At 25.2% G+C, this 23,418-nt stretch overlaps 5 protein-coding genes across 6 annotated transcripts; 2 read left to right on the top strand and 3 right to left on the bottom strand.

Moving 5' to 3' along the window:
• Window positions 1–4,286: 4,286 nt before the first annotated feature.
• On the top strand, window positions 4,287–5,566 carry OCT59_007490 (uncharacterized protein; the record flags this gene model as incomplete). 2 transcript variants are annotated; one of them, XM_066149051.1, is made up of 9 exons in its annotated part: window positions 4,287–4,293; window positions 4,392–4,451; window positions 4,598–4,622; window positions 4,741–4,765; window positions 4,977–5,089; window positions 5,164–5,271; window positions 5,371–5,383; window positions 5,436–5,445; window positions 5,520–5,566. In XM_066149051.1, 9 exons carry the CDS (start codon window positions 4,287–4,289, stop codon window positions 5,564–5,566), a joined length of 408 nt encoding a protein of 135 aa, XP_065998719.1. The 2 variants fall into 2 exon arrangements, with proteins under 2 accessions (XP_065998719.1, XP_065998720.1); XM_066149052.1 differs by lacking the exons at window positions 4,287–4,293; window positions 4,392–4,451; window positions 4,598–4,622; window positions 4,741–4,765; window positions 4,977–5,089 and having other exon boundaries at window positions 5,102–5,271.
• Window positions 5,567–5,973: 407 nt separating this feature from the next.
• Window positions 5,974–6,754, bottom strand: OCT59_007489 (uncharacterized protein). Its single transcript, XM_025313824.2, has 2 exons — window positions 6,399–6,754; window positions 5,974–6,314 (listed from the first exon to the last, which is right to left on the bottom strand). The coding sequence occupies exons 1-2, from the start codon at window positions 6,472–6,474 to the stop codon at window positions 6,181–6,183; spliced, it is 210 nt and encodes a 69-aa protein (XP_025186572.1). The 5' UTR covers window positions 6,475–6,754; the 3' UTR covers window positions 5,974–6,180.
• A 10,404-nt stretch (window positions 6,755–17,158) lies between these two features.
• Window positions 17,159–18,496, bottom strand: OCT59_007488 (uncharacterized protein). Its single transcript, XM_025313825.2, has 6 exons — window positions 18,389–18,496; window positions 18,265–18,308; window positions 18,155–18,182; window positions 18,051–18,087; window positions 17,802–17,965; window positions 17,159–17,725 (listed from the first exon to the last, which is right to left on the bottom strand). Exons 1-6 carry the CDS (start codon window positions 18,455–18,457, stop codon window positions 17,675–17,677), a joined length of 393 nt encoding a protein of 130 aa, XP_025186573.1. The 5' UTR covers window positions 18,458–18,496; the 3' UTR covers window positions 17,159–17,674.
• A 137-nt stretch (window positions 18,497–18,633) lies between these two features.
• OCT59_007487 (uncharacterized protein) lies at window positions 18,634–20,821 on the top strand. Its single transcript, XM_025313826.2, has 2 exons — window positions 18,634–20,369; window positions 20,437–20,821. The coding sequence occupies exons 1-2, from the start codon at window positions 18,718–18,720 to the stop codon at window positions 20,474–20,476; spliced, it is 1,692 nt and encodes a 563-aa protein (XP_025186574.1). The 5' UTR covers window positions 18,634–18,717; the 3' UTR covers window positions 20,477–20,821.
• OCT59_007486 (uncharacterized protein) lies at window positions 20,723–22,041 on the bottom strand. The gene is made up of 5 exons (XM_025313827.2): window positions 21,815–22,041; window positions 21,682–21,747; window positions 21,380–21,605; window positions 21,133–21,300; window positions 20,723–21,054 (listed from the first exon to the last, which is right to left on the bottom strand). The coding sequence occupies exons 1-5, from the start codon at window positions 21,869–21,871 to the stop codon at window positions 20,999–21,001; spliced, it is 573 nt and encodes a 190-aa protein (XP_025186575.1). The 5' UTR covers window positions 21,872–22,041; the 3' UTR covers window positions 20,723–20,998.
• Window positions 22,042–23,418: the final 1,377 nt, after the last annotated feature.

Genomic DNA, 23,418 nt, shown 5'->3' with positions numbered 1-23,418 from the left:
AATGGGAGTTGATCAATTAGATCTTGCAATTCCATTTCATCCCGAATTGCTTGATCATCATCATCATCAGTTTCGTCATCTGATTCATCCATGTCATCCTGCGGTAAAATTCCTGTATGGTGCCAACAATTAGAAATTGTCCGTTGACTTACGGAATTCCAAGCATCACTACTAAAATTAATGGCATCATGAATATTTAAAGGGGTGGCTCCTTTGTTTAATTCCTGTGAAATTTCATATGCTTCAATCCTATTTCTGATAAGTAATTTCCGGTACTGTGCCTAAATTATTAAAGTTTAAAATAAAATTTATGTTAATCATTAAAAGAATAAAAAAAAACCATCACTAACCTTAAAAGAATTAATAATTCCCGCATCACAGGGCTGCAAGCAACTGAAGTCGCTGGCAAAAAATGCACAGCCACATTTGTTAAATTTAGATTTTCATTTACGATATGTACTGAGCATTATCAACAATTAAAAGAATTTTGCGACGTCGTAATTCCCGCATCGGGGCGGGGCTGCAAGTGAGCTGTAGTGTTTGGTGCAAAAATGCGCGACCGCATTTGTTAAATTTAGATTTTCATTTATGGCGTGTACTGGAGCGTTATCAACAAGTTAAAAGAATTTTGCGACGTTGTAATCGCATTCGTGCATCCAATTTTGTAAGATAATCATTCCATATCGAAACTTGCATCCAAGCTGTTGAATTCCAGTAGTAATTAACTGGCAATTCTTCCTTTTTTTTCCACGTAATATTCGTGGATTTTGGTATGTGTGAATAAAGGTCGGCTTCAATTTTTCAGTTCCAGTTGCATTACATGTAAGGAGAAGAGTAACCCGTTTTTTTGATTTTTTTTTTCCAGAAAGTGGCCCTTGTGCTAGTGTCTTTGAAGGTTCCAGGTCCCAGTACAATCCTGAAAATAGTAACATAAAATGTTAGAATATTATTTGGATTTTTGAAGAAGATCTTGATTACCTGTTTCATCACAGTTAAAAACATTATTTAAGTCATAATCCTTGATAATTTCACGTAATTTTCTCCTTTCTTCTTCTAAAGTTTCTAATGGTGCACTGTTTGCTTCACCCCACTTAACATATTCTTTTAAATGATGGCGTTGTTTAAATTTCTCTAACCATCCATTAGAAGCGGTAAAATTATCAATTTCAAACCCTCGCGCAAAAATTTTTGCCTTTTCACGTAAAATATCACCGTTAATTATAACTCCTGCAGCAAGAGCATTTGTTAACCACAGCGCAAGAGCTTCTTCCACTTGAGGAAAGCAAGGTGGCCTTTCTCTTTGTTTATTTGCTTCTTCTGAATCGGGATTTACAAGCAGCCACTTATCTTTGTTTTTTAAAATATCGAGGCGTGTTTTGCTTGATTTGGTATATGGCTGCGAGTTCGCTTGAGTAAGCCGTGATGTCTTCTGAGAATCTAAACAGAGTTGACGCTTTTGCGCGTGCGTTAAAACAACTCTTTTCTTTGGTTGTAATTTTTTTGAATCGTTATTTTATTTATTGGTTTTATAAAACAAAGTATTTTTTTGATTTTTGATACTTTCATTAAATGCATTATTTCAAGAATGATATTTCATAGATACCGAAATGTTGCATGCATCTAAAGAGCAAAAAAAGATAAGGTCACGTGAATGTGTAACCTAAATATCGGTACAATGTTACTATTCGCTACTATAAAGGGACAAAGAACTTGTATCGTTATATGTTACAACGCGAATTTATATATAATATCGATATATTGAGGTTTTTTTATTAATTGTGAAATGGGACAATAAAAATTTATCGTTAAAAGCAATTATCGGTATATAGAATATCGGTATATCGAAGTTTGACTGTAGACATTGTTGTTTTAAATTATGTAAATTACCAATATGGTTATATGATATAAATAATATATGATTTTGAATTTAGGATCATAATAAACAAATGCACTTAATTTTTTGGGCTTTCCTTTATTGGTTAATTTTTTATAAAATATGGAATTATTTGCACTAAAATAGGATTTCAAATATTACTAAAAAAACTCAGATCTGAATTTGTATAAACCTTATAATTAATTTCTATTTCAAATATATAAAGTTATATGTAAATTTTAGCCTCAAATTTTGCTATCTCGGAATCCAGTGATTGGATTTTAATGATCTTTAGCTTATTAAATTCATCTCAACAAGACGAACATTTTGATATATATTTATTTTTTTTAAGTACAATATTAACTGAGATATCATATTTTAAAAATTTAGTTACACAAGATTTGAGTTGTTTTAGTAATATTTGGGATCCTATTAAAATCATCAAAAACATTAAGATTAGGAATCTGGTTTTAAACTTACTGAAAATCTCTAGGCAGATATAAAAACAACTATTTACCTACTTTTTGGAATACTTCACTATCATTTTAACTTGAAAAAAATAATAAAGAATACACAAAAAAAAATATTTCTTCAAGAATATTATAAGAAAATTAATTAATATGATGATGCATGAAAAATTGAAGTAATTACTGCCATAAATTAAATTATTAGTGTCTATATTTATATGTAATTTAATAAATGAAGATGAAATAAATATGTTTACTTTATATTTTAGTTTATTTTATATTAAATGTATGAGAATTTTTTTAATTTGAGAGGTGTCTGTATATTTTTGATTGTCTACTGTACTTTAATTATTAATCCTTTACTTTATTACCAATATTAATTTATTTGTTATTTTTAAATTTTAAAAATTCATTGTTATAGTTTAAGTTTATAAATAAAATAAACATATATGTATATTTTTTATTAAGGATAAATCTAATTGTAACAGCCTGTTACACGTCTTATTTGTAATAACCCCAATTTTATCCAATTAAAATTTAAGATCAGGCGTAATGTAAACAAAAACAAAAGATCAGTCGTGTAACTAAGATAAAAGAATTTTTTAAAAAATTTCAAGAAACTGCTTATAACTTAAATTTTGTCTATGAAACTGTCTTAAGTACATTAAGTAAAAGTTTTCCAAATTAAATTTTGCATATAAAAAATTTATTTGTAAAACACATATTAAATTTATTATTAAAAAAAAATAAAAAAAGGATACGAAATAAGATAGTACGTCATGCTTGACAAATACATTTTTTCTTTTATTAATAATATATTAAACTATGCATTCTAATATTTTAAATTATTAATCCCTTACTTTATCACTATTTTTGATTTTAATTTTTTTGTTATTTTTAATTTTAAAAGAACTCATTATTATAGTAAATTAAAATTAACTTAAAAAAAAAAAAATTATATTATTAAATTATGCATGCTTTTTATTAATAATATATTAAAGTAAACACAAGTTTTCAAGATTTAAGAATGGCTTATGTTAATGTAAAGAACATTTATATTGCATAGTAGTTACTGGTATATCATCTTTTTGAAAGTCCAGAAAAATTTTCATTCAACATAAACAAAAAAGTAATAATAAATTTGCAGCATAATGAGACCTATGATTACTAGACATTGAAAATAGGACCTTATGGCTAAGCTGATCCATTTTTAAATGAAGTTTACCTACAAAGCCAAATAATCACTTAACAATATACTATATGTGAGATACTATATATATGACGAGTGATTTGTAGTTTAATCATATTAGAATAGTTATTTTTGGAACTTTATTTTGTATATAGATTCTTTTAATTCTTTTTACTTTAATAAAACTGTAAATGTGCTGTAATAAAAAAAAAATAATATATTAAACTATATATTCTAATACTTTAAATTATTAATCCCTTACTTTATCGCTATTATTATTATATATTATTTTTTAAATTTTAAAATAGCTTATTATTATCATAAATTAAATTTAAGATGTGAAAAATATCTCAATTCTGATTTGGTAGAGAATAATATAACACCTTTATTTTTTAAGCTTAAAAGTAAAAAATTAAAAGGTTTATATAATAAAAAATTAAAAAAACTATATATTTTTTAATTATATAGCATTTTTTTTTACAAAGATAATATAAATTTCAAAAAGAAAAGTGTCACTTAAAAGAGTATAATTTGATATAAAAATTGTGGTTGTGCTTTTTACTATAAAGTTGAATTAAATCATAATATCAGATATGCTATTTTATTACTAAATAATCTGATCATCACATATTACAGAGATGAAAAATCCGCAACATAAAATAAAGTCACGTGAAAAATTGAAATTTTTATTGGTTCAACATAGTGTAACATTTTAATGTCATTCACAAATATTAACCAATTAAAACAAACTTCCATCATGCTGAGTAGAACTTTTAATTTTACAATTCTAAGGATGACTGAGGTTAGATTTTGTTATTGCAATTTTTATTTGCAGATAAATTCTAACTGTTATTATTTTTAGGTCTATTTAATGAGAAAGGTTCAAATATAATTAGAATTTATGGAGTTACGACACTTGAAGGTATATAACTATATAGATAAAAAATATTGGATGATAGCTACACAACTCAATAGCTTTATTTTATAACCCTTCTAGTTGAAATACTTTTTTGTTGATAACTTTCGTTATGTAAGCAAAAACTTAAAAACATTGTATGCTTTTTTTAGGCGAAACAACAGAAATTATTCGCTCGTCCTTGAATATGCGGATAGTGGAACATTAAGAATATTTAGGGAAAAAAGATCTTTTTGAATGGGACGATCAATAAAATTTGCTAAAGAAATAGCAAGTGCGATTTATGTCTACATAGGCGTGATATTATACATGGGGATCTTGTAAGTATATACTGTAAATTTACTAGGAAACGGGAACCGTTGTAAGTCCGGAGCGAAAAACTAAAATTTGCGATTTCATTGGGTGACGATCACGTGGCGGACAGAGAAATTCACGGGATCGATTTTTTTTTCATAGTGCGTAGGACATATTGTCCTTCGCTTCGCTCCGGACAATTATTTCTGTTCTATAACATATGTTTATTATAACTAGTGTAATTTTTCTTTAGCATCCCGGCAATATCCTAATACATCAACGTACGATAAAAATAGCGCGTTCCTGCATACAACGGTTCAGCTATCATCAAAAAAGGAAAAACATATGGAGTAACTTCTTACATGGATCCAAAAATCCTTAATGATCATTCGTATGATTTAACCAAAAAATCCGATATATATAGCTTGGCGGCATTGTTTTGGCAATTAACAAGTTGTAGACCACCTTTCGAGATATTGGTTTGGAGATTCGCATTATTAACGGTAAAAGCATTTCAAAGCCGGTGTGACAGGTTAGTGTCGATCACAACTTAATAGGAAGGAGTGATGATTACGCGTCACTGATCACGTGCAGCCACGAGTTCAAAACACTAATTATCTGAGGGACTTAGAATTTTTTTAGTGGTCCAAAACCTGTCACACATTTCGGACGTGCACAAATGACGAATACGTTAAGCTTTATCAAAGTAAGAATGGAAATTAGTAACGATATATTTTTTTGTAACAAAAGCACGTCTAACTTTACGCATTATATAAATAGGATGTTGGGAATTTGAACCAGATGACAGGCCAGATATTTCCGAATAGTTTCTATTCTTATTCTTAATAACATTAGCTCAGAAAAAAATAACTACTATTAGTTCCGAAGCAAAAGAAATAACGAAAGAATTAGAAACCGACAACATGTCATGTCAAATTAGGAATCACTAGGATCCATATTCACTTTCAGCTTTTCCTATCTGGTCGAGAATTTACAATAGTTAGTATCATATTAGTATTTGTGAAGAAGAGATATATAATTTTTGGAAACGGTCAAAAAAAAGCATCGCATGTTTGAAAGGAATTTTTTTACTTTTATTTTATTAATATATAAAAATTTTATAAACTCGTTATTAATAAGACGCCGTGACTACTATATCATGATCACCATTTTTCATTTCGGCGATGCATTACTTTGACCGTCAATGTATACACTAGTCAAGAAAGTAAATCGTATAAGGTCAAGAATGCAATATTTGCATGATAGAAATATTTATTAATTAAAAAAAATTATAGATATAATTTCTTTACAGCGAAAAAAAGTAAAAAGTAAAATAACTAATACATTAGTAAACAACAAAATATATTCCCTGTTCAAAACGGACGTTGGAATCCCAAAGACCTTGTTCTACTTAGAGTATGTAATAATTTAACTCAAAAATTCATTGGCATATAGCATTGTTATCACAATAAAGACCCGGCGCGCAATCATCATCAAAAAAACACTCTTCTCCTTTATTACAATCTCCAAGTCCGCCACCATGTGTACAACGTTTCATGAGAAGGCTAGTTCTAACTACAAATGAAAATGTTAAATGCATGAGAAACATGAGAAAATAGAAAGATAAAAAATTATAAATAAAATAAATTAATCTCTTACCCTCATGGAGAGGCGATGCATGAACTGTCAGATGGATGGTACAAATAAGAACGATAAACAAGAAAATATATTTCATTGCAAAATATTATATTTTGAGAATTTTTCTTTTTTTGTTCTGTAATATTTTTTTGTTCTGTGTTTTTTAATCAGTCCCTGTATATATAAGAAAAAGCAGAATATGATGATTCCGAAGACTATATCATTTTACAGAAATAAAATGAATATTTTTTATAAGGAGAAAAAGGAGAAAGCCATTTTTCTCCATTTTACAATGATCAATTACATGAAATATTTTGCGGATTTCAAAATTTTTTTTTTTTTAAAAGAAAATTTTACGGGTAGATAAGGAGAAAGCCAGAGTAATTATTAAATAATTTTTCTCCCATACCAATTCTCTAACCCAAGCTTCATTTCCATACCAATTCAGAAAGGGGATCCATTTTATAAATGATCAATTACATGTGATATTGCAGGTTACGGCCGAAGCCATTTCGTCTAACCGAAGGGACGTTTCGCTAAACCTCATTTCACCGAATTCTATTTCGCCGAAAATGATTGAAATGCGATGTCGGACAAAATCCCGACATCCATTTTCCCGACAGGACGTTTGCACGACACAGTTGGCCTACATTAGTTTTAATGCTGGTCAAAGTTGTCGGGAAATCGTCTGTCGGGAAATCGTGGTGTAACCATTGAAATAGCGATTATCACTTTTTTATAAAAAAATTAAAATTAAAACTTGTAATTAATAATTAAATATAATTATTATAAAAATTAACATTTACTTCAATTTTTTCCCATTCTCTTTCATTAAGTCAAATATCCTGAAGTGGTTGATGTTGAGATTTTATTATTGATAAGTCATCCTTAAGAATTAATGCATGTTCAGTCATAAGGAACATAAAATTCCATCTGATTTTAACATCCAAAATTGGATGCTTAAATATACAATGCTAATCTTTCTAATTCTTTAAGATATAATTGAGTTCTTCTAACACATTTTACTATTTTTCTACTTTTTAATTAAATTTTTTATGTTTTAATTTTGCATTTACTGCAAGATTTAATATATGACATATATATATGACATATACAATGAGAATGAATAAAATCTAATGCAGGTGTTTGAATGTTGAAATTATTTTTTAACAATCTATAAGCCACAATCATATTACTTCCATTATCAGTAATAATAGATATAACTTTTTGTTTAAAATCAAAATCTTCTAAAAGTTTATTAAGAATTTCATAAATTGCATTACCAATATGAAAACCAGTTATTTAGGTGTAAAATGCTTTAACTTCTATTCATTAGTAATAAAATGAATTGTAACTCCAATAAATGCTTTATTTTTAATACTTAACCATATATCAGTTGTAATTGAGCAATAACCTGAAATATTTTTAATAAAATCAACAATATATTTACACTTAAATTTAAATTCAAACATTATTTTATTTTTAATGTAATACAACCTAAACATCTAAATTTTGGATTTAATTTTTGTATATTAATAAGTGAAAATGGTAGCATATTAATTACTATCCATTTAATAAGAAGTTTGATGAATTATGAATTTTTTTTTTATTGTAAAAGGAAGTAGTATTGCTCTTAAATTTAAAAAGTTGTTTAGTTAGCTTCTTTACGAATATATTTGTAATATTTTTTTAATATGATTTTACAATGTTGTTGTAAAACTTTTGCTAAAAAAATTTTATTACAAATTTTACATTTAAGTTTTTCTAAATCTGTTACTTTATCTATATGCTTCTAGATATTAAATAGTATTCTATTATTTTGATTTTCATTATCTTCATTTTTCTTATCATCAAGTTTTTGCTAATTTGTATTATCATCATTTAAAACCATATCATTTTTATGCATTTCTAAACTATATGCTGAATGTTAAAAGGAACTCTCAAAAGAATATTTACTCTTATTTTCTAAAGTACAATTTGAATCAACATCATCAAAATTATCTATTAATTTTAAAATCAATTATTTAGGCAAAAAATTTTAATAAACAGACACATTTGATGATTTATTAAAAAAAAAAAAATATATTTTTAATAAAAATCTTTTTTTTATTTTTTAAATATACATTATAAAAAATTATTTACATATGAAAATAAGCCAATAACCTAATTTTAGTAATGATTTATAGCTTATATAATTTTACAAAATAATAAAAATAAATTATTTAATATTATATATATATAATTTATAATTAATCATTATTTAATAATCAATTAGTAATATCAGTTTTTTAAAACTGTCAGTTAATCAGTTAATTTTATACTGGAATTGAACTGTAACTAAATTGATAAAACTGATTATGATCAGTCATAACTGAATTTTTAGCATTTTTACCATCAACTCATAAACCTAATAAGTTTCCAGCAGCAAAATTGTTAAGTATTTCACAAACAGTCAACTCTCTTTATAGTCACACATTTGGAACAGTTCATATTTGGTGATTATAAAGAGATGTGACTATATAAAAAATTTCTTATATTAGTATATCATAATTCTGGCCAAAAATTAACATAATTTTGGTCAAAATTATACTCAAAACTTTATTGTATCATAACTCTGCCAATATTAATCGTAGAGAGATGATCTTACCGCCATTCGATTCGTCTTAATGAGACGGTTCTAATGGTATAACATACATCAAAATCAAATCACTAGATTAATTTCCGAAATTAAAAAAATATTAATGGTTTTTGTGTAATAACTCTGCCAATATTGATCCTAGAGAGACGATCTTACTACCATTCGATTCGTCTTGATGCGATAAATCTAATGGTATAAAATACATCAAAATCCAATCACTAGATCAATTTCCGAAATTAAAAAATATTAAATGGTATTAAGTAGTAATTCCGTCAATATTGTTCACAGAGAGATGAGCTTACCACCATTCGACTCGTCGTTATGTGACGATTCCAACGAGCTATGATGCATCTTTCTACAATCATTGGATGCTGAGTTATTAAGTGAAACGTCAAACAGCGCAGTATCATAAAATACAAAATGCTGATTTTTGACGTTTCGCTCAATATCTCGGCATCCAGTGATCGTAGAAAGACGATCTAACCACCATTCGATTCGTCGTTATGTGGCGATTCCAACGAGCTATGGTGCATCTTTCTACAATCATTGGATGCCGAGTTATTAAGTGAAACGTAATATTTTTAAGTTTTGATAATTTTAATATGTCAAAACTATTTTGGCATTTCAGCATTTTGACAGGTTTTAGTTTTAACATTTTGACAATAGCCTGTAGAGTTTCGGCAAGTAACTTTACTTGTGAGTTATATTAGTATTATTCGGGCCCTACAATATTATCATATAAAAACTTCGTGAAATACGCACTGAAATTGGTAATCAGTTGGTTGCATGCGTTAATAATACTGGCAAGACTAAGCTTAATTCTGGCTAGAATTAGTATGGTATCAGTTTATCGCAAATAAATAAGTATGACTGATTTTATGATTAACTTCGTTATATGTAATATTGTAAAATTTATAATAAAGTCAGTATATAGTGATATAATTAATTATAGATGGTTTTGGTTTAAAAAAAAAGTTCGTTATAGGCCAAAATCAGTTTATCCTGAATCATTATATCGAATTATTATGACTGTAGTTTCATTTGCTTTTTTTGTAATATTTATTTTAAAAAAATTTTAATTGCAAATTTTTTGCTTATTGTACTTTTAAAATATTAAGAAAATTAAATTTTCATACTTTAAAATATAAAAAATACAAGTCTGCTATTTATTATCTCAGATGTCTACTGCCTATCATATTATATAATAATATTAATATGGTGCTGAAAATTTATACTTAACAATCATATATATGATTTTATTTCAATTTTCTGAGTTGATTCTATATCATATGATCTAGAATTCAGTCAATAAAAAACTGGAAGTTTTTGTATAAAGTACTAATAAAATGCAATTTTTGAAAATTTTTATTACAAACTAAGGTTACTGGAGAAACTAGAGGATTTTGGCAAGTTGGCAAAATGCTAAAATGCTGAAACTTTTCTGAAACTATATAAAAGTCTTATTAAAAAGTTGGCAAAACTCTGGAGAAAAGTAAAATCTGATGAAACTTATTATAAATGCCAAAATTGCCAAAACTTTGCCAAAACTATAATAAAACTATAGTAAAATTTTGGAGAAACTAATTGTAGAATTTTGAAGAAGTTTAGGCAGGCAACCTTATTACAAACAAGATAAAATATAAGAAAAACAGGATTTCAGCAATAAAATCACAATTATCATTTCATAAAAGTCATATATTGATAAAAATTTTTTTTTTAAAAAAAATTACATTTGATTTATATTATAATAATTTAGGTTGGTATTATCACAATGAATAGATTCAGCCTAAATTATCATGTTCTGTCCAATATATTTTATTTCAAATTTGGGCTGATTATATAAAAATCATGCAATTTCAAATGCTTATAACTTTTTATGTAGATCTTTTTTAAAAAATCTGACCAGTAATTTAATAGAGCTTACCTTAAAGAATAAAGTTACCAGTTTATTTTTTCTAAATTGTATTTTTTTTAAAAAGTTAAAAAATTAAATTTTTAAATGTTATATTTTTATTGTCGAATATAAACTTTCAGCACCATATGTGATTCTCACTTAAATAGTTGTAATAATTGTTAATGTAAATTTATAATTTATTATTTATACAATAATACAATAAATACAATTCTAATGCTAATAAATGCAAATAATTAAAATTTTAATTTTATTATAATGCTTTTAACTATTAATATTATGTTAATTAATATTTTCTTTTATCAGCTTTATGTTTAATATATCTACAAATATTATATTTTTTATTTAAACAATAATTACAAGTTCTAAGCTCACTTTTATTTGATTTATATAGAAGATAAAACATTTTGATTATTATTTTCTACTGATAATTTATAATATTTAGAAGAGCATCTTTTTGTTTTGTGCCCTATAAAAAGTATTTATATTTAAAATATAATTAAAAACTTTTTAAAATATATTTAAAATATACTTAAAATATATTTAATTTAAAAATTGCGAAATACTTATAATATACTTAAAATGTATTTAAAATTATTTTAAAATATATTTCTAATATATTTAACTTTTGCCCAAATACTTAAAATATACTTAAATTATATTTAAATTAAAATTTAAGTATATTATAGATATATTTTTTACATACTTAAAATATTCTTATAATATATTTCATAATATATTTTAAGTATATTTTAAGTATGTAAAAAAATATACTTATAATAATCTTATAATATACTTAAATTTTAATTTAAATATAATTTAAATATATTTTAAGTATATGGGCAAAAATTAAATATATTAGACATATATTTTAAGATAATTTTAAGTATATTTTAGATATATTAAAAATATATTATAAGTATTTTGCAATTTTTAAATTAAGTATATTTTAAATATATTTTAAGTATATTTTAAGTATAATACTTTTTATAGGGGTGATATTCTGGATTAAATATCTAAAGATTATCCAAAAGTTATTATATATTATTGCAAATTTCAGTATTAATAAGTGACTCTTATAATACATTATTTTGTAATAAACTAAACTGATAGACTTTTTCAATATCTAAACCTGTATTATTATGATATTTTATAATAAATTACATCAAAATTCCAATCAATTCAGCAGTAATACCTTCTGTTACAGCTATTTGAATACTTATTTTAGTTAAAGACATTGTATTTCCATATTGAACTTTTTTATTAACACATTCTCTTACAGCTGGTATATAAACATTGTTAAATTTAATTTGATTAATATAATATAAAGGTATAGCTATATTTATACTTTATTATTTTTTTAACAATTGTAATATTTAATATTTCTGATAAAATTAATTCAAACCAATAAAGGCAATGACAGATATTACCTAATATCAGTTCATTATAAGAGCTTACCCCCCCTCTCCCAGGTAAGATATATTATATATGTAATTTTCTTATATAGTATATATGTAACCTAAGATTTTCAATTACCCCCCTCCCCCTAGAATATTAGGTAATATCTGTCACTGCCCTAACTATAAATAAGAAATAAATAAAATACTACTTTTTCTAATTGGATTAAAATTTGGTACTAGAATCTATATAGTATTTCCTGATTTATAATATATATGAGTATAAAGTGATATTAAATTTTTTAAAATAATGATATAATATGGTTTAAAAGGCTTATCTGAAACTGGTACAATCATGCTAGATACTTTTCAAAGTTCTTGTATATCATTAAATAGTATGCCAGATAGTTATTCTTTTAAATAAATTTGTGGTACATTTAAAGTTGCTTGCCAAAACCTCTTCAAAATCCTGCGATAAATTTCAGCAAGATTTTACTATATGTTTACTATAGTTTCGGCAGGGTTTCAGCAGTTTCGGCAAATGGGAGTTTCGGCATTTTGGCAAAGTTTTGGCAGGATTTTTAATATGATTTAATATAGTTTCGGCATTTTCCGTATAGGTTTTGGCAGTTATTAAGAAGGTTTCGGCAAGCAACCTTAGGTACATTATATAATTGTTTAATTATATCATTAGGTAAATTATTGGATTTTTTAGTTTAAAAATACAAAAAAATAATAAATAAGTTAGTTTTTTTATATTTTAGCATAAAGGTTGTATATTCTAACTTTAATTTGTAAATTAAAGCTTATTTTCAAAATAAGGACAATAAGGTTCATATTTTATTAACATATTTTGATATTTTAACTTAAATTCTTCTTGGCTATAATTGTTTCGTATATAATAAAAATCTTTAACAAACTTTTTTACTAATCACCATGTAATTTTAACTTAGCTTTCTTTTTAATATTCTTAATAATATAATAAATACATAACAAATATTATGCTTAAGGATAGATAATATGAATAGTAGCAATTACTGCAGGATTATTATCTATAAAACTTACTTTAAGTAAAATATTATTAACTGATTCTAACATATATTGAAAAGTCCATTTATAAGAAGTTTAAATTTTATATTTAATTAAGATTTATCTAACAATTTTGTTTTGAAATTATTATTAATATAAACAAATAAACTTAATATTATATTATAATGATTTGTCTTTACTGTATTATCATAGATAATCATATCATAATATTTTGGTCATAAGTCATTATATTGTTAGCTAATCATCCCATAAGTTTATTATTTGGATCTTTCAAATATAGTATAACTAGAAAACGGGAACTGTTGTAAGTCCGGAACGAGGTATAATAAATAAAGATGTAGCGATATTCTACTAATTAGCAGCATAACGTCTTGGAATTCCAGTAATTTTCTGCTGATTAGCAGCATAACGCCTTGGAATTCCTGGACAGAGAAACTCACGTGATTGAAAATTTACATGTTATTTTCATAGATCATCATAGTGCGTAAACATATATAGTCCTTCGTTTCGCTCTGGATAATTATATAATTTTAATTTTTATTATACTATTTCAGAAAATATAATAATATTTTAGTAATATCAAATTCATTTTAGATTTATATACCTTTAAATTTGCTGACTGTATTATATAAATTCTTCTTTTTAATATAATATTTTAAAAATTCTTTAGTTAAAAGATTATATTACTAACTAATTTTTAAATAACCAGAAATAGTATAATGCTTAATTTTATTTAAGATAACTTGTAAAATTTTTAAACTTTTTGGTGCTAATAAGTCAATAATTTCTAAATCTGAAAGTTGAGTGAATTTTATAATACTTGCATATTTTCTAAAGTAAAAATTAATATACCATGAATAATTTATTTTACCTGGAATAGTATCATGATAAGTATTAATATCTTCAATTTTCTTAATTTGATTTATTCTAAATTTTCAATAAACATATTTTTGACATTAAATAATAAACTTATTAATAAAATCAAGATTCTTATGATATTTATTAATGGCAAAATCCTGTTATTTTATATATACTTTAGAATAAAATTCCAATCATCAAATAAATCACCAATCTGAAGTTTATTTCATAAACCAATTTTACTATTTATGAATTGTATATTATGAGTTAAATTTTAAAGAAAAAAATAAAAACAAATAAGTGTAATTATAACATTAAATAGAGAGAAAAAGAGAAGAAAGATGGTTAAAAAGTTTAATAAAAGTTTAATTTATTATTAATATTACATTAGTATTATATTATATTATATAATTCTGCAGTTACTTTACTAAAAATGGCCAATTTTTTGAAATGATTTTGTAATAATTTTAAAATACTACAAAAATACATTTAATACATCAAAATGTTTTTATTATATTTTTGCTATTATTTTGTAATTGTATTGTATCTAGGTCTATAAAAATAACTCAAAATAATATCACAATAATTTTTTAATGTTTTTGTTATTATTTTATTATTATAATATAATTAACTTTGATATTATTTTAATATTTTAATATCAAAAATACCTTAAATATATCTTGATATATTTTAAAAATTTTACAAAATAATTGCACAATTGTTTTGAAAGCCATTGTATTTAGGTCTATAAAAATATTTCAAAAAATTGGCCATTTTTAGTAAAGTATATATAATTCTAGCAGTGTAATGTTAATGGTGATATATATAAATTTTATAATAAAAATTAGTATTTAAGTAGTTTCAGATATATTCAACAACTTTACTTAAACTTCTCAAACTTATTTTATTTAGTTAAAATACCAAAATTATACTATAAAATTAAAAATAAATGTAGATAATAATTTAATTGATAAATATCTGTTTTTCACAAAAACTAAAGAAATATTAATAAAACTAATGATACTTAAATGTTTTTATACTTATTAAATAACTCTACGTAGTTTTTTAAGATTTGCTTTTAGTATTAACATTATAAAACTACAAAAAATACATATATTATGAGAAAAAAAGCAGCATTTTTTATTTTAAAAAATATTTTAAATTAAAAAAAAAGAAAAAAAAAGTTTTATTTTAAATGGGTGAAGTCATCTTGTATAATGTACTGGACTTGATTACAATAGTTTTTTTTTATTTTAACAGAACATTCTATATATCCTTAATTGCCATTATTAGCTATAAGGTCTTTAAAATAATTATCACATAAGAGAAAAAATGCAAGTTTATATTTTACCTAAAAAATAGAAGGATTTAAATAATCTAGTAGGTAAAAAATTTGAAATTGATAGTCAGAAATTGATTGGTGTTATCATGTTTCTATTTAGTTTAATAAGAAGCTTAAGGTTATACTTATAAAGAAAGATATAGTCAAGAATTTTAAAAAAAAATCCTAATTTATTGGATAAAATTACAGGTATCAATAGGATTTTTTTGAATATATGTAGGTAATATTAGTGTAATGATAATAAGAAAAACAATATATAAAAATTTTCTTATAAGTTTTTCATTATACAATAAAAAGACAAAAAACAAAAGGCTTTAGGATCTTCAATTAAAAATTTTATAAGAAAATAACAAAATTAAAGAAAATGCTAAAAAAGTTAACAGATAGAATATAATATTAGAAGAGGATTCTGCTTACTTGTAAGATAAATTACCTTCAGATTTAAAGTAAAAATCATATATAGATTTTTTTGCAGATCCTATTATAAAAAAAATTTTATATTATATTGTTATGATTTTATAGAATTTAAGAAAAAAATAAAGTAAAAATTATTAGTAAAAGCTAATTTTTTATAGTAACTTTTATTATAAGTAAATGGAATTCTACTAGGAGGCTGTTTGTTTATTTATTAAAGAGTTAACTTCTTTTCTTTATACATATAGTTTTTGTTTTACAGATAGAAATTTTTGTTTCTTTTAGAAATTTTATTTTAGTTAGTTAACATTTTTCTTATATAGAGTTTTTTTTAAGAATTACTAATTTCATTTCTTTTTTTACTTTGATGTGTTACTTATAAGAAATACTTTACATTACTAATAGAGCTTTACCAGGTAAAACATTATTTATTTTGCAATATATTTCTACTGAGTTGTTTAATAAACAAAAATTCACTTTAAAGGTAATTATAAAAAAAAAAAATTAATTTATTAATATTTATTTTTAAACTTAATATATTTTAATTTTTAAATATGATATAAAATTTTATACTTCACCACTTTTTTATTTTTTGGCCAAATTTTATAAAATCATATGAGCAAAATTTTATTGGTCAATATTTACTAATTATATATATATAGGTGGATTTGTAAAGAATACCAATTGTTTTAGTCAGAATTAATATTAATTTTAGTTAAAATGATTTATAAAATTCATATTATCAGAAAGAATCTGTTATTTTATTATATATAAAATTGTAATATCCATTAAATTTCATTAAGAATAATAAATATATATTTAATTTGTTTTAAAAAAAATAAAATAAAATTTATAGATAAATAATTCTCATTCAGTTATTTTAAACAAAAATATTTTTATATTAATTCTTAATTTAGGCCAGTTTATAAATTTTGGCCTGCATTATATTAGTGTTAAACTAGCCAAATTCCTCTAAATTTATTCAAAATATAGTAAAATAACCAAAATTAAAACTTATATATCTTATGCTACAGTAATTCAATTTGAAAAAACTCTCTATTATATAAAAGTATACTACAATATTACAGAAAGTTTTTAAAAAATATTGATTAAATTTTTTTTCTATTCATTTGAAATCACATGATAAAAAGTGGTGTTTGCACCATATATAAAACAAAAGGTATACATTTATTATTTATATTTTATATTAATATATTAAAAATATATTAGAAATATATTTGAAATGCATTGAGATTTTAATATTTTAGAATGTATTTTAATGTATTTGAAATGTACTGAAATATTCAAATAATATAATTATTTGAAATGCCTTATATTGAAAATGCAATATAAGTGCATATTTGCCTCCAATAAATTAACCAGTTAAAGGGTGAATTCATTAAAAACTTCTTTTAATTTGAATGCTAAAAAGAAATCAAAAGGTAAAATAAAAAGGCATAAATTATAGCATTTAAAGATCTTGATGTCAGTTAAATGATGCAAATTGGTGTAATTCTAAACAAGTTAGATTGGATTTTAAAATGAATGTAGTAATTCTAGTTGGCAAAACAAATTTGTCTTAACTATTTTTTAATTCTTTATTACAAAATTCTGATATGTCAAAATTCTATTATATTCGTATATATATTATATTATCAGAAAATATAATCATAACAAAAAATTCCCTTATAAGTTGTAATCATCTTCATCCTCATCATCAAATTTCCGTCGGTTATACTTATGCAAAGTTAAAAGAGTTATTAAAGAAAAAAAATTTTTTATACAATATTATAAATATAAAATCAATAAATACCACAATTTTCGTCTCGGGCTTTTGTTGTTGATTAATTTGTTCCAAGATTTCAATCAACTGAGACTCGCTTACTTTTCCACGTAATTGACCCGTTTGGGCCATACGAATTAAAAGATCTTCAACTGCACGCGCTTTGTCAGCTTTAACCATAGAAATTCTCGCAACTTTACAATTAATTTAAAATAATTTAATTCATCATTTATAATTTAGTTAATGAAGTTTATAGAATCAAATAACTAATAAACTCACGTCGCTCTCGAGCTTCATTGTCCAGAATTTGTGATAGCTATGAATTTTTCAAAAATTTCTTAAAAAAAAAATTAAGAAAGATTAAAATAAAAAGTTGAAGTTACCATCGATTGTCTCGTCTCTTCTATTTGACTGTAAAATATGTCCAGCTAAAGTGCTTAGCAAGAATTGGAAATCTTATTATATGTAAATAGCTTAACGCGGATTCTTTTACCGTTTCTGTTCGCTGTCTTCTTCCGTTGACTTGGAACCGCCGCTCTAAACAAACAAAATTGAAAAATGTAAGAAATAAGTTAAATAATAAAAGTGCAAATAAATCTCAAAACTTGAAAGCTAACCTCTGCATGCTGGGCTTGAAGTTCGCGCAACCTAGCTTGTCGAATAGCTTGAAGTTCGGAATCTTCCATAACGCTCTCTAAGATTGAATATTTATAATTTGGAGAATCGATATTTTGTGGATGTAAAATATGTAATTATATGTGTAATGTGTGTGTAATTCATATACATATCGGTATCAATTATACAATCGGTAAGTTATAATGCTATCATTCCAAGCATCATACCGTTTTTATAAAGAAATTTGTTTTGTTAATTTAAATTTAAAAATATAAACAATAAATTATTATACTACGAAGTCTACAAGAAACCCGATCAAGAATCGGCGACTATGGAAGATGCTCCGTATGACTACAAAATCTTAACCAGGCCTCGCGCGAATCCTACAAATGCGAATTGTTCCAACACTAATGAACAAGATTCTAAGGTTGTGGAAAATAGATCTATTTTTGAAGATGCACTCCAAGCATATGAAGAACTAAAAAATCGGGAAGAGAATGTTTCCGAAGATTGGGAGTACAACGAAGAGAGTGGGTATTATTATAGCGAATCAACAAAAATGTATGCTCTTTGGGATACACACATTCAAGATTGGATATATTTTGATAAATTTGAGAGAGATCGGAGAAAGAACTACAAAATCGACGTAACTAAAATAGATTATAAACATGAAGATTCTTCAAACTCAGATAAGGACACTGAGGATTCAATAGATAGTGCACTCGAGGAGGGACAAATATCAGATTCTGAAGCATACGAGACAGCTTCTTTATCATACGAGAATAGTACCAATGGACAAGACATACACAAAAATTCAAAAGAAAAACATATGTGTACATATTCTGTACCAGCAGGTTATATCGTTACCTCAGAAGAGAGATATTATTTCAACCCTGAGAACAATGTTTGGTTTGACGTGTATTCTGGAGTGTATTCTGTATATGATGAGGGTACTCAAACATATACTCCAGTTGACCCAAACTCTATAATATATACATTAACACCTGACGAGAGTGCATTAGACCAAGGAGAACCCGGTAGCGATGCAACTCTTAGATTGGTAGTGATTGAATCCGGAATTCTTAAATCAGGACATTTAGTTCTGGTTGATGCAAACGGCATTTCTATGGGAAGGGACAGGTGGGATGATCGACGACTTCGATTAGCTGAAATGCCAACATCAAAACATCACTGTCAAATATTTTTTTCTTCAACTTCTATTATTGATAATAACAATGAAGAAGAAGAATCATCAACTCCAGATGCATTCTTTATTATTGATATAGGTTCGCAAAATGGAACTTTTGTTAATTCTCAACGATTGTCAGAAAGTAAGATGAGTTCTAAACCACATCAATTGAACCATATGGACGAAGTTACTGTTGGGAGCACCAAATTTCAAGTGCATTTACATAAACAGTGGACATGTGATGTTTGTACTGTAACTGAAGGAAAAATGATTGATATATCAAATAATAGCGATGTTGTTTCTAATAATATTAATAAAGTCAAACGGAAAAATAATGATGGAGATTTAATTATGAACATTGGTATTAATATGAATAATAATACAACACAGAGAGAACTTTTAGAAGTTCAGCGACGTGAGGAGCTGAATCGTTTGAAACGTAAATATATGGGTCCATCTAACACTAATCAAAAACATACAAAGTATGTTGATAGGGCTGCTTTAAGAAGAGAGATTCATCCTGATAATGCTCCAATAAAAAAAGATTGGGAGGATACATCTCAAAACTCTACAATAGAAGTAAAAAATTTTCAAACTAAAATTGGTTCTGATAATAAGGGAAATAAGCTTTTACAGAAGATGGGATGGAAAGAAGGGCAAGGATTAGGACGAAATGGTACTGGAATGTTGAATCCAATCCAATTTGTTACTAATGAAGGAAGAATTGGTCTTGGTGCAGGAGGAAAAAAGAATCAAAATAACACTATGGAAACTTTACAGGAAGCAACTAGACGGTAAGAATTTGTATATAATTTTTTTCAATTACGTTATTTTACTAATGTTGTTTGTTTTAATTAATAGAGTTGCTAAAGAAAGATTCATTGATTTATTTAATGAATAACAAAAAGATTGAAACATATATTTGCAAATTTATATTATGCATTTAATTGTAAATCATCAGCGTAATACGAGAATAAACATATTTCATTGCATCATTAACATAAATAATATTATATCTGTTCTTTTTTTCATTATTGCAATAATTTGTAAGCAAATTCTTTCTCTGATGTCAAAAAAATTTGTACTTCTTTATAGTTTGTTCTGTAAATAATTTTTTTCTTTTAATTGTAAATAATTAGTTATATATAGAAAGGTTATTTTTAATGAAAGTTTATTTATACAAACAAAAATAAATAATCTGCTAAAAATAATATTATTTTTCCAAGCAGATGATCAGTTTACATATATTAAATATATAAAAAAAAGAAAAAAAGAAAAAAAATAATTGATAAAATTATATAAACACCTATGCATTCGTTAAAAGTATACAAGCAAGACCATAAAAAATTATAGTACGCGTTTGTTCGATGTTCTGAAAAGAAACAGTGAATCAATGAAGTATTTATACTCGAATTACTTATATTTAATAATCAAGCTTTTTCTTGCACATTGGACATTCATCTTTCAATTTAATTGCAGCTAAATGATTATAAAACATGAAATAAATTTAATTAATGATAAATAAGACGAATTTGAATTAAAGGGTTGAAAACTCACCTGCAACACATGATCTATGAAAATAATGACCACGACAAGGGGGAAGTTTAACAACTTGTTGATCAGGAGAGACCGAACTAGAATCTTGAAAGTTATCCAGACAAATTATGCAACTATCTTCAGATGATACTTGTTCGATTGCAACAGGTTGCAAAATTGAGTTGTCATCTTTTTATTATAGAAATAAAAAGTAATAATTAGCTTTTTCATATAAAATGATTAATTCAAGGAATTACAAATGTGTCACCATTCCCGATTCTTCTAACCCGACGAGTTCCACCACTTGAAAGATTGTACTGTTGAAAACGTCCTGTTGAATAGTTGAATCGCACTTCGTATCGATCGGCTATTGTAGCAAAATAACCTTGCTTTGGGACGATGACTGCTTTCTTACGTTGATAAGAATCTTCAAGTTCAGACGATGATGCTAAATCATAAGGAATCCATTGATCTGGATTTGCTCTCCATTCCCACTATAAAGGAATTAATAATCAATCGCGTCATTAATTATTATTATTTATTAAAAGAGAATTCATAGTATAATAATACCTGAACAGGTAAGTCTTTGGCATCAGTTCGTGTAAGAAAACACATTGCACATGTTAAGTCAATTCCCTTCATGAAAAAAGTCAAAAAATTTAGTGATATAAACAGAAGATATGTGAAACATTACTTCACTCACTTCATTAACATAGGTACACCTTTCGCAGGACCAATTTGCTCGATCTGTAGTAGACATTGCAAATCTTATTTAAGTAGTTACTAATAAATTTATATGAAGAATTAATGGCTAATAATTTATGACAAATTTCTTTTATCAAAAGAAGTTTTTGGTATAAAGTAACTTTTGTAACTTTTTTGAGTTGTTATGAAGAGAGAATAATAAGAGAACGGAACTATCGGAATTTTACTTGAAATTACTGCGTTTATTGCATGATTATAGAAATCGATGTAACACTTGTGTAACTTTTTGATCATTTTAAGAATATTATTTGTCAAGTCAACATGATTATATCATACTTATCATATAACAGATAATATATTAATTGTAAAAGGTTATGAATTAAGAAAATAATCCTTTGAGTTGATCTGAAATAAATTGATATTTTTGCATTAAAAAAGATAATATCTTTGTGAAATTAATTGATTAAAAATCTTAATTTAAAAGATACAATTAATAAATTGGATTGTTTCATAACTGCGTACGTTTAATTTTTTCATTGCTGTACAGAGTACAGACTTGATAATTGGATTGATTTTCAATAACTTTAATTTCTTTTTTTTTCTTTTTTTCATCGAATTCCAGAGGCTAAAATTCTAGAAAATTTTTATTATCTATTAAATAAAAAAAAATCAATTTAGAAATAATTATATAAAACTAATATACAGTGAATCACTTATATCTGAACAATTTTTTGATAAAATCGCTCTTTGGAAGTAGTGGAATAACATTTCATAATCATTTAATTATTTGGTCAATAGGCAAAGTGTTTATAGTAAAATCAATTTCCTAGTTTTTATATAGCATTCCCAAGTACCAGTTTTTAATTTTAATCAAGTATTTAATATATTCAGATCGCCGATTTAATACGTGCTGATTAACGACAATATAGTTATTGAGTATGATATATACCTCCGATGGTGGAGACGTGGAGTGCTACGGAGATGAGTGGTGTCGGGTCAGCGTGATGAGTATAGTATGGACCCTATGTGACAGTTTACTCAAGTGATAAATAAACACCTTGGCCCAAGTTCGGCCCAGCGGTTTGGCCGGGTGTCTATTCATCACCGAGTATGCTTCACACCCTTTATGTTACACACCGCCAAATGTCACCATACTATACTCATCACCCCAACCCGACACCACTCCTTTCCGTAATACCGCCGATGGTGTATATATAGTGTAAAAAAACTATACTGTATAGATAAAAGCTATACTGTATAAAATATAAAAAACTATACTGTATAGATAAAAAATTATACTGTATGGATAAAAAATTAAACTGTATGGATAAAAAATTAAACTGTATAGATAAAAACTATACTGTATAGGTTTTTGTCAACTATACTATACAACATCGGAGGTATATATCATACTCAATATCGTTTAACCGCTGATGAACATAATTTCAAGAATTTATCATTGCTATACTCTTATGCATACTCTATTAACTTTACCCGTCATCTATAGCGAATTTATTTATAAGCCTTTTAATTAAATTTAATTGTAAGTTTCACATGTCAATTTTTAGGAATCTTCGGCGATTCTTATAATCAATGGTTCTT

The sequence above is a fragment of the Rhizophagus irregularis genome, chromosome 15 (genome assembly GCF_026210795.1).
Source record: "Rhizophagus irregularis chromosome 15, complete sequence".
Classification (NCBI taxonomy): Eukaryota; Fungi; Glomeromycota; class Glomeromycetes; order Glomerales; family Glomeraceae; genus Rhizophagus; species Rhizophagus irregularis.
The sequence above is the reverse complement of the archived record's forward strand: the minus strand, read 5'-3'. Positions and strand labels throughout refer to the sequence as shown.